Source organism: Taudactylus pleione, unplaced genomic scaffold (genome assembly GCF_031769625.1).
Source record: "Taudactylus pleione unplaced genomic scaffold, aTauple2 ptg000387l, whole genome shotgun sequence".
NCBI classification, from domain to species: Eukaryota; Metazoa; Chordata; class Amphibia; order Anura; family Myobatrachidae; genus Taudactylus; species Taudactylus pleione.
In genome coordinates, this window is record NW_028284788.1 from 2,569,376 (window position 1) to 2,587,103 (window position 17,728).

Sequence of the window (17,728 nt, forward strand, 5' to 3'; positions counted from 1 at the left end):
AAGGTAATTTTATACAATATTTTCAATAATTTTGTGGCTCAAACAAAGTTTGTATCATACTTGCCGACAATCAGCTCCCGCCTTCCGGGAGAGAGCTGATTGTCGGCTAACAGCGTGGGGCGTGCCCGGTCATTGATGTCACATAAGGGGCGGGGCCGTGCGATCACGTCATCATGGCCCCGCCCCCTCTTCACAATGCCGTTATTTTCGGCATTGTGAAGCAGGGGGCGGGGCCACTATGACGCGATTCAGCACGAATCGCGTCACAGGCGCCCCCCCCCCGCCATGGGAGTATCTAGTTTATTCTGGGGGGAGGTCGGGAGGCTTGCCTGCCTTACCGGGGGGCTGGGAGTGGCACCCGATAATCGGGAGGTTCCCGGCCAAATTGGGAGGGTAGGCAAGCCTGGTTTATGTACATACATGAAATTCATTTGTGTCTCATATACACCTTATACACACAGCCTATAGGTCATTTTATACATTATTTTTTAATAATTTTGTGTCTTAAACAAAGTTTGTGTACATTGAACTATCAAAAATCTAAGGCCCTGATTCAGACCCACTCGCAAGCGGCTGTCCGCTCGCAAGTGGGTCGATGTTGTGCACTGCGCATGCGCACGATGGCGGGAGCTCCGTTGTGCGCATGCGCCAGACGCGACGAGCGAAGGAAAGTCCTTCGCTCGTTGTGTCTGATCAAAGGGGGCGTGCTGTCGATGTTGATTGACAGCACGCCCCCTTTGGTGGGCGTGCCTCCCTGACGGGGGCGTTCCCAAGGGAACGCCTACCGTCAGAAGCCGGCCCACTGACATCACTAGTGATGTCAGTGGGAGTGATTTTGGCTCTGATAGAGCCAAAATCACTCCGGGCCTTGCGGTTGAAAACCTCAACCGCAGGCTCCGGCTCGCAGTTTCGATGGTCGCGATGGTCAAGACCATCGCGGCCATCAAACTGCACGCTCGTATAGGCTGTGGGTGGTGACCCACAGCTATACGAGCGTCCAGGGGGATGCTCCATAGTTATGGAGGACGGCTCTCATTCAGAGCGTGCGCTCTGCTCAGAGCGTGCGGCTCTGAATGAGGGCCCAAGTTTTAACTATCTCAGTCTGCTAAGAATTAGGAATGTGCAGGCTCGGTTTTACTCAGATTTACTCGGATCTCAAAACGGCATTTTATTGGCTATCGCCTATCATGTGTTTTGGATAGCCAATATAATAAATCCGAATTTGCGGTAAAGTGGCGATAAGAACCGAGTAAATCCGAGCCTGCACATCCCTACTAAGAATGTTCCGTATTTCGGAATATTTGGATATGGGAGACTCAACCTGTATTATGTGTCAGTTTTTTCATATTTAGGGCATTATCCAATTAGCCCTGAACATTGTTCTAGTGCTAATGGATCCCCCGGGGCCATCCAATTAGCCCAGAAGTGCCGCCTGATGCCGGCACTTATCGTGTGGTTTTTTTTCGGGACCTGATGTGTTCCGAGAAAAAAATCCACGAAAAGTGCAGTTTCTTCACCACTGCACAGGCGAAAACACAGGTCTGTGAAGTTATCATGGATTCTATGTGTTTTTGTCCAAAATATCCTATTATTTTGTCTGAAATAATAGGTTAGGGAGAAAAAAAACATTGGCGAAAAATGGGGATTATCGGCAAAAAATCCCTGTTTTTCACCATTCACGGCTTAATTTGCAACTTTTCTATATTTCCCTTTTGCATCTCTGGACACATGGAAAACAAATTCACAAAATATACAAGCAAAAGGGCACTCTTTCAATTATTTGGTACATTAATGCAGCAATGTCATGGTATCAGGGAAAAGGCATGATGCATTTAAAAAGAAAACACAGACAACAATGTTTACTTAACCAGTATCATTGAATCTATTCAAGCATGTTGGGTAGAAAAAAATGCTATAAAAAGTATACTATGCATGCTTTGGTTTGGAGTTGAGGACTGGACAGGGGCTTTTTTATATAACTTTTGTATTTCTATCTAGTTTATGTCTATGGAACTTACAGTAATAGCATTTATAAAGCTGCATACTGCTAAGAAGCTGAGAGGAAGGAACAAAAGCATACTTATCTTTACTTCTTATTACCACTTAATTATATATTGTTATTTTTCAGCTAAACTGTTCTATTTATTTTAGTGGCAATGTACTGTATATTTATGACTTTCTCTATATAGTAACTGTTGTTACTTCTCTGTCACCTTCGCTCTCTTTGCTCCTGTCTTCAGCATTCCCCCTTATTCTACGCTTTCTCTCCATCTTACTCCATCTCACGCTTCCCCATCTCCTTCTCCTGTATTTCTTTCTCCCTCTGACACTCTTTCTGCTCTTTCTCTCCCCTTTTTCTCCCACTATTCTGTCTCTGTCTTGCCTCCTTTCTCTTTTCTCCTATCCTCTGTCCTTCTCTTTTTCATCTCTCACTCTCCAGCTAGTCAGTTGTTTCTGAAATCACGTTGTTCTGGTTATTTAATTGTGGAAATTGAAGTGGTCATAGACAGATAAATTGAATGGTCTGAAAAGGAGTTTCTTAAGGGGGTATATTTAAAAAAAGAATAGTGAGGAGTATGTAAACTACATATTTTTGTGGTGCAACTGATTCCACTAATGGGGTCAACTTACTGTCAATTAAATTTTGTAATGGGACCCGAACCTCATAGAGCTGGAGCTAGCACTTCTGGCTATTTAACTTTTTTGTTCTTCATTTTTTAAATTGCCAGCATCCAAATTGTGGACATAGGGACTGATTCAGACCCGGTCGCAAGCGCTGTGCAACCGGGTCGATGGTAGGCCAGTGCGCATGCGCACGACGGAGCCGGCTCCGTCGTGCGCATGCGGAGACCCGGATAGCGACGGACACTCCGTCGCTCCGGGTCTCGTACCAAAGGGGGCGTGCTGTCGATGTTGAGTGACAGCACGCCCCCTTTGGTGGGCAGGCTGGGGGCGTGGCTGCCCAGACGGAGGCGTTCCCATGGGAATGCCTACAAGTGATGTCAGTGGGAGAGCTTCGGCTCTGTTATCGCCGAAAGCTCTCTGGGGCTTGTGGCAACGAGACCCTAAGACAAGGGTCTCGTCGCAAGCCCGATGGTCGCAATGGTCTTGACCATCGCGACCATCATCATTGCCGCTCGCTATAGCTGTGGGTGGTCACCCACAGCTATGCGAGCGGCCAGGAGGCCGTTCTGAAAAAAAAATGCCCAGCCTGATTCAGAGCGAGCGCTCTGTCAGAGCGTCCGGCTCTGAATCAGGCCCATAGTGCATAATAATGCTTTTGTACAAGTATTATATATCACCATGTTTAACTTAATATGATGTACTATATTCTTTACCTCCCTTTCTTCCTTAGACTTTGTACATCCTCCTTTGCTCTTCGAACAACATCATTGACTTGCACTTCCAACGAAGGAATAGGGGCTGAAGGTCCAGCATGTATAGAGCGTGCATTTGCCCGTGAAAGACTGCGACGCAGAGATTCATTCATTGCTTCACTCTCCACTAAACGTGTCCTGTTGATAAAACTGCATTGTCAGCTAGGCCTGGGAATTCACTGTGTGGTTGTACTTATGCAGTAATTTAGACTAGTTTATAATTATGTAATTAAATGACTGTGGATTGACAGAGAAGTAAATAGTGTCAACTAGACCACTAGCCCACATCCTACCATTTACTTTTCAAAATTCTGTTTTCACATTTTGGGGAGAATTTATCCAGCAGCAAACTTTAAAAATTTCCTATTAGTATTATCTGGGGTGATGTCGCCCAATTTATCAACACATAACCACCGAAAAAATGCCAGCTAAATTATGAATTTCAAATGTAACCCATGTCATCACCATTATTTTTTTTAAAAAAAGGGCCGGATACAGAGGTGTCACAACGGGTGGTGTCACCAGGTGTGGCACCTCCAGACCACTCACAGGCACCTAAGGGGGCATGGTGCCCATGTGGCCTCGCCGCTGATTTGTTGCGTTTTGGGAGACTTGTCTTCATCACGCTGGGGGCTTGTGCAGTGCTCTGAGAGCTGCTGGGCAGCCCCTAGTCTCTATAGACACAGGGGTGTGTGAAATGGATGACATCACCGCTGCTCGGTACTCAGTGACCATCCGAGGTGGTGACACCAAAATAGCAGAGCAGCTCTGTTATTTTGGTGTCACCCACTCGGATGGTGTCACCCGGTGTGGCCCGCACCCACTAAAGACGCCACTTCCCAGATACATTAACCTGCAATTATACAAACCACAGGTTTGCAGTGTAACAAATTGCTAGGGGCCCGTCTCTGTTCTGGGGTTCTGATTGGCTTCCTGAATAGTCAAAGCACTGTCAGAGGCTTGCTGCATTGCTGATTATAGCTTCTGTCCTGCCAGAAGTCACCTGCCCTGCTGCACTATTCTGGTCGTTCTCTGCCAGTTTTTGCCAGTCATTCTTGCATTTCTACTTGTCCCTGCTTGTAGGAATCCCTGCCTGCACTCTCTCTTTGCCAGTCCTGCATCTGCCTGGTAATCTACCTTTTTCTGGACTTGGATTCTCTCCTGCATCCTTGTGTTGCCCAGTTTCCACATTAACTCCTTTTACCTGAGTTATGTCCTGGCGGCATCCTAGTACCGGGTGAACTTACTTCACAAGGGAAAGGCAGATGTTATAAGTGAACACCATTATTAGTCTGCAGAAGTTGTGTGGTGATCTAGGTGTGCATAAATTAAAGTGCCTACCCACCTACTAGTATATGTGTCTGCATGTGCACACATGGACAAATTTATTGGTACCCTTCCTCGAAAAAAATAAGAATCCATATTTTTACTGAAATAACCTGACAAAACCAATTGTTTCTTCCAAATTTATTGGAATAATATTGGAGTTGCCAGCAAGCAGAATTGCAAAATGCATCAGAAAAAGTAAAATTTCTGCAACCTATTCTGAGTCTGTTACATTTGCAGGTCTGTAGCTGCGGTTCCCTTTCCTTCACGTAACTGGATACGATGTGGCTGGAGTCTGACTGTAGATTTAGTCTTAGGGTGAATTTTTAGGGTGAACATCTATAATGCTCGACAAATCAGACAGAAATATAATTCCTTCCCCAACTGGATATGAAGCATTCTTTATTCATGTAAAATTCAATGTAGTGTAGTGGGCGTTTTAAGAGAGGGCAATGTAGTGGTCGTTTTAAGAGAGGAGAGGGCCCACGTGCAGACTCAGTATGGGCCCTCTCCTCTCTAGCACCACAATAGATTCTAACTTGGTGCCAGAATCTACTGCCCATGCACAGGTCCCTAGGAAAATGGCACCTGTGTCTTATTCCCGGGGGACAGCGCTACTGTGCATGCGCAAGTTACCGGGAAAATGTCCCTTGCCACTTTTCTAGTGATTTTTGCTGCTCTGCAGTGCCGGCCCACACTCTGGAGACTGCGGAGAGGTAGGTATAACAATATATGGCCGCACGGTGTGCGGTGAGGATCCCCCATGTGCGCCACACACTTTGCACCCATTATAGGTACGCCATTGAGTGTAAAGTGGCTTTTGAAACACTCTTGCAGTAGTTTCAATGTGTTTGCATAAACAGGTATGTGTTTACTGTTTATAGCCAATCAGATGCAGCCATGTCATCATTTGTGTTAATCTTACACCAGGGTTAAAGCACAGGCCCATTTAGGAAGCTATGTCTGCAACTTCTCGCTGGACATTTTAGTTGCATTTCACATCTGCACACTCACACCATGCCCTTACTGTACTTTGGTCGCCTGCATGTCCACTGCCTGCGTCTCCTTGCCCATTCTACCCCCTTGTGATGGCAAACCTGTCCATCCTCCACCATGGTGCCATCTCCCCAGTGACATCTTTGGGAAGGCTCTACGTAGTGAATGCAGACTCTGGAACTGTGCTAGAGCTGCTGCTCTCTTGGGAACATGCACCATCTTCGCAAATATCACTGGGAAGATGGCACCGTGGTGGAGGAGGGACCAACTTGCCGGCACAAGGTAAGTATACTATGAGTGCAGGGTGAGCGATGTGAGGTCCATATGCACCTCGCGCCCTGCACCCATTAATAATACGCCTATGCCCTAAGGACATCCTTTGGTGTTAATATGTCCCTACTCTATTTAGTAAATAAAATAAAGGTTTTTCTCCAGCATTTTTGATGAAGAAAGCCTTTAATTTTGTTGCTCACTATTTACAATAAAGAAAATTGTGGACAAATCACTAATTTCTCTGCCTTCTGTTCTCTGATAACAGTACTGCAGCCCCTATAGGTTTCAATGGGGGCTGTGCAAAATTTCTAATGAAAACATGTGAGATGCAATGCGTCTCTCTAAAACTCAGGAGAGTCAGTAAGAGCCCTGAGCTGTAGTGCTGGGCTGCGGGGGGCGGAGCTGTCAGCGACTCACTCTGAGTCGCTGGCTCCCCTGCTGGCTCCAGCGCTTGCTCTATCTAAAGAGCCGTGTCTCGAGACACTGTCTCGAAACACTTCACTGAGTCAACTCAGTGCACTGAATCGATCTGCCCATCCCTACTTGTCAGGACAAGCAGCGGCATAAGGGGGGCGGAGCCTGTAGCTGCCGGCCTTCCCTATGCATTAAAGTGTGCCGCGCTTCTTTTGGCAGCAGCTCTCCTCACACAGGGAGCGCGCATGTCACAGTCTCCCCGGATCAGTCAGGTTTAACCGGAGTTGACCCCTCGCAAGAGGAACTACTCGGATCAAGGGTACAGTCGAGATTGGAGGGGGCAGAGCTTCCAGCACTGATCTCCCCTCCGGCAACGACAGCAGAAAGAAGGGATGAGTCATGCATCTGCCGGGACTGCTGCATTCGCCTGCGCTGCACAACTCCTCTCTTTTGCTGCAGCGATGTGGGCACCTGGATGGATAAGTACCCTTTTTTCTGTATTAACCCTGGGTAAACCGGCTACAGGTACCATCTACTGGGTACCGGTTTTCTTTAATACATGTTGTAAATCGGGTTGTGGCTCACCAAGTTAAGCACACCACTCTGTAAGCAAATGGTCATAAGATCAAATCCCACAGATTTAACTTGGGTGTCTAGTATTGGTTCTTATCAGTTTAATATCTGATACGCCCCCTCTCTGTATCGCCACAGGTTTAGATATCCCGTCTATGTATAGGTGACTGATGGCGTTGGACAGTAACTGATTAAATCAGGGTACACCTACTAAAGAGGATCTATCCGCTACCCTAACGACACATATGGGGTAATGCTGGCATTGCGGCCTCGCCGCACAGTGGAGTGGGTTCGATTCCTGCTGTGGCCCTAGCTGTGGTGAGTGGTATTTTGCTGTAGCTGGGACGCTGTTTACTCCCATGTGTTAGGTAACAAGCAGTTGCCCTCAGGGCCCTTGCATGTATAGGAAGGGCAGCACAGATGGTGTAATGGTTAGCATTACTGCCTCACAGCACTGAAGTTGTTGGTTCAGTTCCCACTTCGGCCCTAACTGTGTGGTGTTTGTATATTCTCCCTGTGCTTGCGTGGGTTTCCTCCGGGTGCTTCGGTTCCCTCCCACACTCCAAAAATATACTGAATCTTTCGTAGGCAGCTGGGGTACTGCGTGGGCAGAAGTGCTCAGGATCAGAACTGCATGGGCAGCAGCGCTCAGCGAGTTGGTGTACACCTAGTGCTGCTGGTGAAGTCCAAGGGCAAACTTGGGGTTTTCCCTCATCTCTGCCAAGGGCTTTGTTCCCTCTATAGAGTTAACTTCCCAGCAAGGTATGTCCCGCTTGGGTTCTGGAGTTGCAGCGTGCAGTATCACAACCTATGTCATTCATCTATTTGGAGGGAATCCTCTGCAGTGTGAGGCGCAGGTGGGGGCCCCAATTAGCAGCTTCCGAAGGAAAGACCATGCGCGAACAAATAGGACCGCCTGTCCTTTCCACCTCATTGCTGCTGTGCACCACTCGGTTGGAGGGTTTTAGTTATGGATTCCCATACTATTGCTCTGGGTCTGTCCAAGGGTCTGTCTCCAGTCTCTCCGGGAGGCTTAGGAATCACTGGTTTCAGAAAGCGCTATCCCTTATACAGTGGCTTCCACCGGATTAACTACCCAAGAGAAACAACCTACCACGATGGTAGAGGTAGTAGACATTTAGGGCCTGATTCAGACCCACTCGCAAGCGGCTGTCCGCTCGCAAGTGGGTCGATGATGTGCACTGCGCATGCGCACGACGGCGGGAGCTCCGTCGTGCGCATGCGCCAGACGCGACGAGCGAAGGAAAGTCCTTCGCTCGTTGTGTCTGATCAAAGGGGGCATGCTGTCGATGTTGATTGACAGCACGCCCCCTTTGGTGGGCGTGCCGGGGGCGTGCCTCCCTGACGGGGGCTTCCCAAGGGAACGCCTACCGTCAGAAGCCGGCCCACTGACATCACTAGTGATGTCAGTGGGAGTGATTTTGGCTCTGATAAAGCCAAAATCACTCCGGGCCTTGCGGTTGAAAACCTCAACCGCAGGCTCCGGCTCGCAGTTTCGATGGTCGCGATGGTCACGACCATCGCGGCCATCAAACTGCATGCTCGTATAGGCTGTGGGTGGTGACCCACAGCTATACGAGCGTCCAGGAGGACGCTCCAGAATTATGGAGGGCGGCCCTCATTCAGAGCGTGCGTTCTGCTCAGAGCGTACGGCTCTGAATGAGGGCCTTAGACCGATCAGCATCCGTGGTGGATCCGCTAGCTAGACATTGCAGAGCGGTCTCTGGTCTGGTTTAATAGAGGTCGTTATCCAGCCTTGGCAGGGTGGCATGAGCTATGATCACTACTGTTACTGACTTAGTCACGGGGCTTCCCATTGATTCGTCCTGGAATTCCCTTCTACATTGGCACAAGCAGCTTCCGAGTTGTCAGCTGCGGCCGTTTTGGCTACAGGGCACATTGGCTCTACCCTTAGTATTACTGTCGAAGCTGGATTACTGGCTGAGACAAGATCAGTTTAAAATTGAATCGCAGCGACACCATCTTGCGACTGGCCGCAAGACGCCATTTTGCGAAATGCCGCCTAAGCGCCATTTTAGATAAACTCACATTTTAGTACATGTGGCGATAATACCATTAGCATCATGCGAATGCATCTGTGACCATTATCATATGTTACGGCGATTCACTACAAGCCTATTTCATTACTTTACGTATTATAAAGGATATATTCCAGAAATGGTTTTACAGTATTGCATTAAGCAAGTGGCCAGGTGACAACTGGCTTGTGTAGATAAGCTTCCTGCATAGTGTTTGTTCACTACGGGTGGTCTGGCTAGAATAAATAAGCAAGCTTCCTGCAATTACATGATTTCAAGGGCTGGAGTGTCACCTTAGGTCTGTCCCTTGTAGTTGGGATATTTTGCTTTTTCACACAAGAGACCGACAGAGGTATCTTTCCTTTGGACACAGGAAAGGTGGGAGGGTCTGCTGACAGGACATGTAGAACTATCTGGCCCAGCATGCTAAAATGTTAGAGACAAATGCACTCATCTTCATACACACATTAAATATGTCTTTATATCAAACCCTGAATACCCACACATTTCATATTCACTGATACGGTTCAATAAGCATCAAAATGTATGATTTAAGTTGGTTTAGGTAGTTTAAATGCTGAGAAATAAAGGTTTTTGATAACTAAGGTATTATACATGATAATATGATATATGGTAAGAACTTACCCTTGTTATCTCTATTTCTACGAAGTCCATAGGGTTCCACAGGATACCTTGGGGTATAGGTGTGACGTCAGTCATCGGGCACCATAGAGTTAAGCTTTCAGCCTCCCAGGATGCACTAGGGTCCCCCTCCTATACCCCGCCCCCGAGCCAAGGCACCTCAGTTAGTTACCAAGCCATAGGCCGGAGGAGGAAAAGGAAGAGAGAGAAAAAAGATCTGGACACACACAAGAATCACATTCTCACCAGAGGGAGATGGAAAAACCAGTGACCAGAGCAAAGCCCATCTGCAGCACAGGTGCGACAGGGCGGGAGTCCTGTGGAACCCTATGGACTTCGTAGAAATAGAGATAACAAGGGTAAGTTCTTACCATATCTCATATTTTCTACTTCAGGGTCCATAGGGTATCCACAGGATACCTTGGGGATGTCCCAAAGCAGTATCCTTTAAGGGTGGGGACGCTTCTGTGCAGAAAGGAGAATCCGCCGCCCGAAGGAAGCATCCTGAGAGGCGAAGGTGTCAAACCTGTAATACCTCACGAAGGTATGGACAGAGGACCACGTAGCAGCCTTGCAGATCTGGACTGCAGAGGCACCACGTCGAGCTGCCCACGAAGGACCCACAGACCTAGTGGAATGAGCCTTCACAGAAGGAGGAACCGGCAGGCCTTCATGAAGATAAGCTTCAGAAATAGCCATACGGATCCAGGTTGCCAAAGTTTGCTTTGAAGCAGGCCAACCCTTTTTACGGAAGAAGTGCGGTCAACATAAGTCCTTAAGGCCCACACAACATCCAAAGAGGCCTCACCCAAGGAAAGACCAGGTAAGTTAAAGGCCGGAACAACGATTTCCTCGTTAACATGAAACTGGGAAACAACTTTGGGAAGAAACTCGGGCCGAGTGCGGAGCACTGCCTTGTTCCCATGAAAAACCAAGAAAGGGGGTCTACAAGAAAGAGCCCCTAAATCAGAAACACGTCTGGCCGAAGCAATAGCCAGAAGGAAAACAGTCTTAGCTGTTAGCCATTTAAGATCCACTGAGCCCAGTGGTTCAAACGGCGGTCCCTGGAGAGCCCTCAGGACCACAGCCAAATCCCAAGGCGCCACAGGTGGAACAAAGGGCGGCTGCATGCGGAGAACACCTTGCATTAAGGGTCCGCACATCCGGGATTGTAGCAATCCTACGGTGAAACCAGACCGACAGGGCCGTAACCTGTACCTTCAAAGAAGCAAGGCGAAGCCCATGATCTAGTCCCGCTTGTAGGAAGGCGAGTATCCGAGACAGACGAAACTCCCGCGGTGCATAACCTCTCGGTCGACACCACTGGAAGAACGTATGCCACACGCGATGGTATATCCTCGCGGAAGACGGTTTCCGAGCTCGTAACATGGTACGCACTACAGAACTGGAAAACCCCCTGGACCTCAGCATGGCTGTCTCAACAGCCACGCCATCAAAGACAGCCGAGTCAGGTCCGGGTGAAGACAAGGACCCTGTGACAGAAGGTCCGGTCGTAGCGGCAACCGCAGAGGACTGTCCACGGACAGACCCTGAAGGTCTGAGAACCAGTGCCGTCTGAGCCACGCGGGAGCTATCAACAGGAGCGTCCCTCCTTCCTGTTTGAATTTCCGGATCACCCGTGGAAGAAGGGAGACCGGAGGGAACAGGTATGCGAACCGGAATGTCCACCGGACGGACAGAGCATCCACCAGAGACGCCTCTTCGTCTCTTGTGCGAGACCCGTACACCGGCAACTTGTTGTTGTGCCAAGACGCCATGAGGTCGATCTCTGGAAGACCCCATCTGTCCACCAGCAGTTGAAAAACGTCCGGGTGCAGGGACCATTCCCCCGGATGAACGTTCTGGCGACTTAGAAAGTCTGCCTCCCAATTTAGCACTACCGGAATGAAGACCGCTGATATGGCCGGAAGATTGCGCTCCGCCCATACCAGGATCCGAGAGACCTCCACGAGAGCCACCCGACTTCGGCTTCCTCCTTGCCTGTTTATGTAGGCCACGGTGGTAGCGTTGTCCGACTGGACCTGTACCGGACGACCCTGGAGAACCCGATGTGCCTGCTGGAGAGCATTGAAGACCGCACGGAGTTCCAAGATATTGATTGGAAGCTCCGCTTCTGTCGGCGCCCACCTGCCCTGGAACAAGTGTGGACCCGAAACTGCTCCCCAGCCCCGAAGACTGGCGTCCGTTGTAAACAGGACCCAATTTGGAACCCAGAACGGATGTCCCTTGCTGAGATGGGTCGTCTGTAACCACCAGACAAGGGACAGGCGAACCTCCGGGGTGAGCACAATCGTCTGGGACTTCAGAGACTGAGGCAGCCCGTTCCACTTGGACAGGATCAGGTGCTGCAGAGGTCTGGAGTGAAACTGGGCATATTCCACCATGTCGAACACAGACACCATGTAGCCCAGTAACCTCATCGCCGAGTGTAGAGACACCCGGCGGCTGTGCAGACAACTGCGCACCCTCGACTGTAAAGCAGAGATCTTTTCCCCCATCACGAAGATCCTCTGCCGTTCCGAGTCCAATAAGGCTCCGAGGTGCAGAATTCGCCGAGACGGGATTAGAGTGGACTTCTGCCAGTTGATTAGCCAGCCGTGCCGTTGCAGTAGCGCAATGGTCAGGTCCAAGTGGCGTAGAAGGAGCTCTGGATCTTATCTAGGTGTGGAAGTTGCCTTACTAAATCTTATCCAGGTGTGTGGGCACTGCCGAATGAAATCGTCCACAGGTAAGTGAAAGTGTCTTGATTGTCTTTCACCGGCTTAAATCTTTATTTAAAAGCGTAGGAGTTGTCTCAGAATGGGAGCCACGCAAACAGTAGAGATGTTAGGCAATGATGTGCTGCTAATGGAGGCTCCAATTGGATCAGCCCGTCGTATTATGCATACTAAGTACGGTACTTATGAAACAAGGTATTGTGATTTATGGTTTAATATGACGAGGAAGTGTGTTAGACCGTTTCCCAGAATTGGTAGTTTTGATAAAAATGTGTTAGACAATGTCCAGGATCACATCAGTATGGTGCGATCCAGAGAGAAAAAGGTTAAATATTTTGAATGTTTAAAACTATGGCAGCATGAAGGGGATGCTTGGCTTAAAAATGTGCAAACGACGCAAACCAGCGTTGCGAGCGCATTGCCAGAAAATACATCCGCGACACTGAGTTGCAATACGGGCGAGCCGCAAATTGGCGCGCACGTGCGGCAGTGTAGCGTCGTGGAGAGTATTGCCAGCAGTTCACGCTCACCTCCCCCACCTTATGTGGATGGAGGTGCAAGTACAGTTACAAAAAAAAACCCATAAAAATATAACAAGCAACTTGTACCCTCTCTTAAGCAACTATAAAGAAAATGTTCATGATGCGGATGATGAGCCTATTGTAATGTCTGCCATTTCCCATGCTGTGCAAATGATAGATGCTGCATCACCACAGTCACGGGTGGTGCCGCCATCTCCATCGGTAACAGCAAGGGAAGTGTTAACACACTCTGCACCCATAGAGGAAGTTGTTAATACTATACGTAGCAGCAGCAGATTAAACCCCCAGCCAGGTAACCAGGTCAGAGGTAGCAACGCTGACGGTCTGCATCCCATTCGGACAATAACTGTTCCAAATGGAAATGCGGATGCAAACGGTGTAGGGCCCACGAGGGAAGTAGTAATGCATTGTCCATGGACAAGGGCAGAACTACAGTAAATTCCATCATAAATGATTTCCCCAATCCCAAAAAGGAACTAGCCAAATGTCAAAGATTTTTGAGAAATTTGGGTAGTTCTCACGAGCCCACTAATAAAGATTGGCGTGTGGTGTTAAGGGCCTGTCTACCACGCAATACCGACGTGACAAAATTTATCACGGACTGTGTATTGGATGGCGACGTTCCCTTAACAGACCAAGTAATCCAAGGTAACATTTCCCGCATTGTGATTCAATTGGGTATATATTTTCCAGTAGTAGTTAACTGGAACAAAATCTTCACAATCAAACAAAAGGAGAGTGAAACTGCAGAAGACTATTGCGACCAGGCTCTGCAGGCTATCACCCAGTACACTGGGATAGAAGATATTAAAGATAGCACTCACCACAGGGGAATGATAGTCACGGTACTCATGGACGGTCTGAAAGACGATTTAAAGATTCGGGTTCAGACCTCACAACCTGGCTGGAGGGGACTCACAATAGATAACCTCATAGAGTCTGCCATAGAACATGATAAAAATATCACAAAGAAGAGAGAGACCCAGAGCGAAAAACTAATGGCTGTCAGTATCCAAGCTCTGGAAGGAATGACAATAACATCACAGCCAACCGACACACCTGCACCCACACACACACCTGCAGCTGAACAATTACACGTCCTCACCAATCCCACACCACAGCAAACACATCCTTACCCCACATATCATACACAACCACAGGTCCCATACTCATATCCCCCACAATATCCTTACCCTCCCTATCCTTACCCATACCCACCACCTTTCCCTCTTGCTCAAATCCCACAACAATCTTTTCATCCACCCCGTTCAAAATTATGTTTTAACTGTCACCAAGTGGGACACGTAAGTAAGAACTGCAAAATGAAGAACACCACACAGGAACCCGAGTATCCCATAGGTTCATAGGTAACCCCAGTATGTTCTCCCAGGCCTTATATGACTGTTTATAATATTTTCAACCTATCAATGGATCTGTTCTAATGTAAAATGTGGATGATTTATTGTTGTATTTTAGGTCATGTTTAAATGATATTAAACGGTTGTGCTTTATCTCCCACTCATAGGACACAAGGTTGCTGAGGATAAACGGCAGCCATGCCAGGCTGAGGTCGACTACTCGGAATACTATCCAAAACAGTGGCACAGGCATTATTTAGAACAGTAGCTATTAATAACAAGATTTAATTGCAGGAACCTGTATGCAGATACTATATCCCTAGAATTATTAAAAATGATAGGGGGACTTATTTTACAGGTGACGTTTCCAAGAACATGTGTAAGATGATGGGTAACAACACTGAGATTATCCCAGATTGTCTTTTCCTTTATTTGCCCCCCCTATGAGATACTGTCCAAACAGGCAGCCTCATGTGAAAATATGATAATGAGGTTACTGTGCAGGGTCTCACAAAAATGAATGAGAATAACCGAAATTGAAAGCATTATTAACTAACAACGTCTAATGTAAACTGTCATGATGTCAAATCTGGAAGAATTTGTTATGATCCAAATTTTATTTAGCTCAGGTCGTTTGACTGATTGGTGGAAAGGTCCGTATCTGACGATACAGCATCCTCAAAGGGTGGCCGGGGAAGATACGTGGGTCCAATCCACTCACTATAGGGAGGTTAACCAACCAGTGGAGATACAAGGCAGAGACAAGGCCGATAACGTGGACCTGTCAATTGCGAGCTTGTGCCGGAAGAATTAAAAAGGTGACGGTGAGATATCTGAGCTAAAGAAATGTGTAGATAAGTGCTTCCAGCAATGGAGTGGTCTGCTGTGGTCATCCTAGTTCTTTTTCTTTCCAGAGTTTTTGTCATGATGATCTGTTTGGGGATACTCAGTGTCTGTGGTGGGGGACCGATAAAGGAGATGTGAGCTGATGGCGGAGCTGATGGAGTGGAGTCAGGAGGAGTGCAATGCCAATCAGGGGAGTTTCTGACCAATTTTAGTATTGTAATTGTTATGTTATTTGGGAAAAATACTTCCAGAAGTTATGACCCTCACACATGTTGAAATGTTGGGAATACATAAAAACACACTATCACCATATCTTCACACACAATATGAACACAGAGGCAAGAGAAATATGATACCTGGTGATATGCATAAAGCCGCTCAGTTAATCAGTGAGACAACTGGCTTCCAAGTTTTAGTCACCCTGGATCCCACCAGGATTGCTAGGGGTACATGAAATTTTAGATATATCCAGGAACTTGCTAAATTAATAGATAATATCACCGAGATGTACGATGACACATTCAGGTACACAGGGAGAGAATTGCAAGCGTACAAGAAAGAACTAGTGCAACACAGGCTAGTGTTGAATTATTTAACTGCTGTTACTGGAGGGTATTGCGTAATGTTAGCCAGCCAATTTGGAGTAAAATGTTGCACTTATGTCACCAATGATACCAGCGACCCTAAGGAGGTGATAGACCAGAAGATGGATGAGATTCTGCAGCTAAAGTGGGAATTTCGTAAGAACCATAACGCATCAGTGGCTGAAGCAGGGGAAAAGAAAGAAAGATGGGTGTCATGGCTGAACCCAGTGAAATGGTTCTCAGGTCTAGGGGAATGGGTCCAGGAAGTGATCGCCAGCATAGGCAAATTCTTGATCCTTATACTGATTGTCATCATAGTAATTGGCATATGCGTCCGGTGTGTTCCTATTGTGTTGAAGTGTGGAAAATTTAAAAATAGAGTAAAAGGAAAGAATGAAATTATGATAGTGGCCAGTATGAATACCGGGGTAGACACAGAACTGCATTACAACCCTGAGCTAGGAAGTACCATCATTTAATGTATTATATTTAGACATGCATAGAATGTATTATTGAAATGTTATTCATAGAACACCTCAGATGATGTAAAGTCTCAATTCCCCTTCAAAACTGCTGTTATAAGACTGGTGCATTCCCACACCTGTCACGTGATCTCCCAAGATCTGCGGTGTGCGTATAATAGTAGTTTTATGTCCCCACCCAGAGACACATTATTGATGGATTAAGAACCACCTTGGGCCATCCCAGAATAACACTAAATAATATGTAAATGTAAGTCTAAATTAAATTTTAATAGCAGATTGTGATAGCATTTTGTTCGCTATCAAAGGGTGGACTGTCGAAGCTGGATTACTGGCTGAGGCAAGATCAGTTTAAAATTGAATCGCAGCGACACCATCTTGCGACTGGCCGCAAGACGCCATTTTGCAAAATGGCCGCCTAAGCGCCATTTTAGATAAACTCACATTTTAGTACATGTGGCGATAATACCATTAGCATCATGCGAATGCATCTGTGACCATTATCATATGTTACGGCGATTCACTAAAAGCCTATTTCATTACTTTACGTATTATAAAGGATATATTCCAGAAATGGTTTTACAGTATTGCATTAAGCAAGTGGCCAGGTGACAACTGCCTTGTGTAGATAAGCTTCCTGCATAGTGTTTGTTCACTACGGGTGTTCTGGCTAGAATAAATAAGCAAGCTTCCTGCAATTACATGATTTCAAGGGCTGGAGTGTCACCTTAGGTCTGTCCCTTGTAGTTGGGATATTTTGCATTTTCACACAAGAGACCGACAGAGGTATCTTTCCTTTGGACACAGGAAAGGTGGGAGGGTCTGCTGACAGGACATGTAGAACTATCTGGCCCAGCATGCTAAAATGTTAGAGACAAATGCACTCATCTTCATACACACATTAAATATGTCTTTATATCAAACCCTGAATACCCACACATTTCATATTCACTCATAAGGTTCAATAAGCATCAAAATGTATGATTTAAGTTGGTTTAGGTAGTTTAAATGCTGAGAAATAAAGGTTTTTGATAACTAAGGTATTATACATGATAAGCAAGTTGTGTTTGGTCTTGTTCTGATGCGTACGCTTTTTACAGCATTCCGGTATTATCGGTGGAGAGATCGCATCATGCAACCTCAAGTTATGGATCGCAGAACCTACAAGCAACAAAATGTTTAACTGTTGGAAAGTACAGAAGGCGTTACTAGAAAGATTCCCCTGCTGTTAGAGGCAGAGAGAGTCTATTTGAACCTGCCTGTTAAATGTGCTGTAACATATGCTTCTCCTCTGGGAAGCAATGACATCAGCAAGAAACTTCCCCATTGTCCTGTTTTAGTCTGAGGGGGATAAATATGTGTGCCCGGATACTGTTTTTTTTTGTCCATGCTGAATGCTGTATGAACTGAAGGTCTCTTACTGATGCCTATCTCCGGGCCCGGGGGCGCAGCGTACTTGGGGTCTGTATAATTTCCTTTTGCGCCTAAAGTGTGTCTCTCTCTCTCTTTGTCTCTCT

At 47.0% G+C, this 17,728-nt stretch overlaps 1 protein-coding gene across 7 annotated transcripts in view; it reads right to left on the reverse strand.

Annotated features, from left to right (window-relative positions):
* The window catches only part of KIF21B (kinesin family member 21B), a 299,791-nt gene that overhangs the window by 120,988 nt on the left and 161,075 nt on the right, over window positions 1–17,728 (reverse strand). For all 7 annotated transcript variants that reach the window (XM_088445771.1, XM_088445769.1, XM_088445770.1 and 4 more), the window contains exon 11: window positions 3,339–3,515. In XM_088445771.1, coding sequence (XP_088301897.1) covers window positions 3,339–3,515 — 177 coding nt within the window. The remainder of the gene's footprint in view (window positions 1–3,338; window positions 3,516–17,728) is intronic.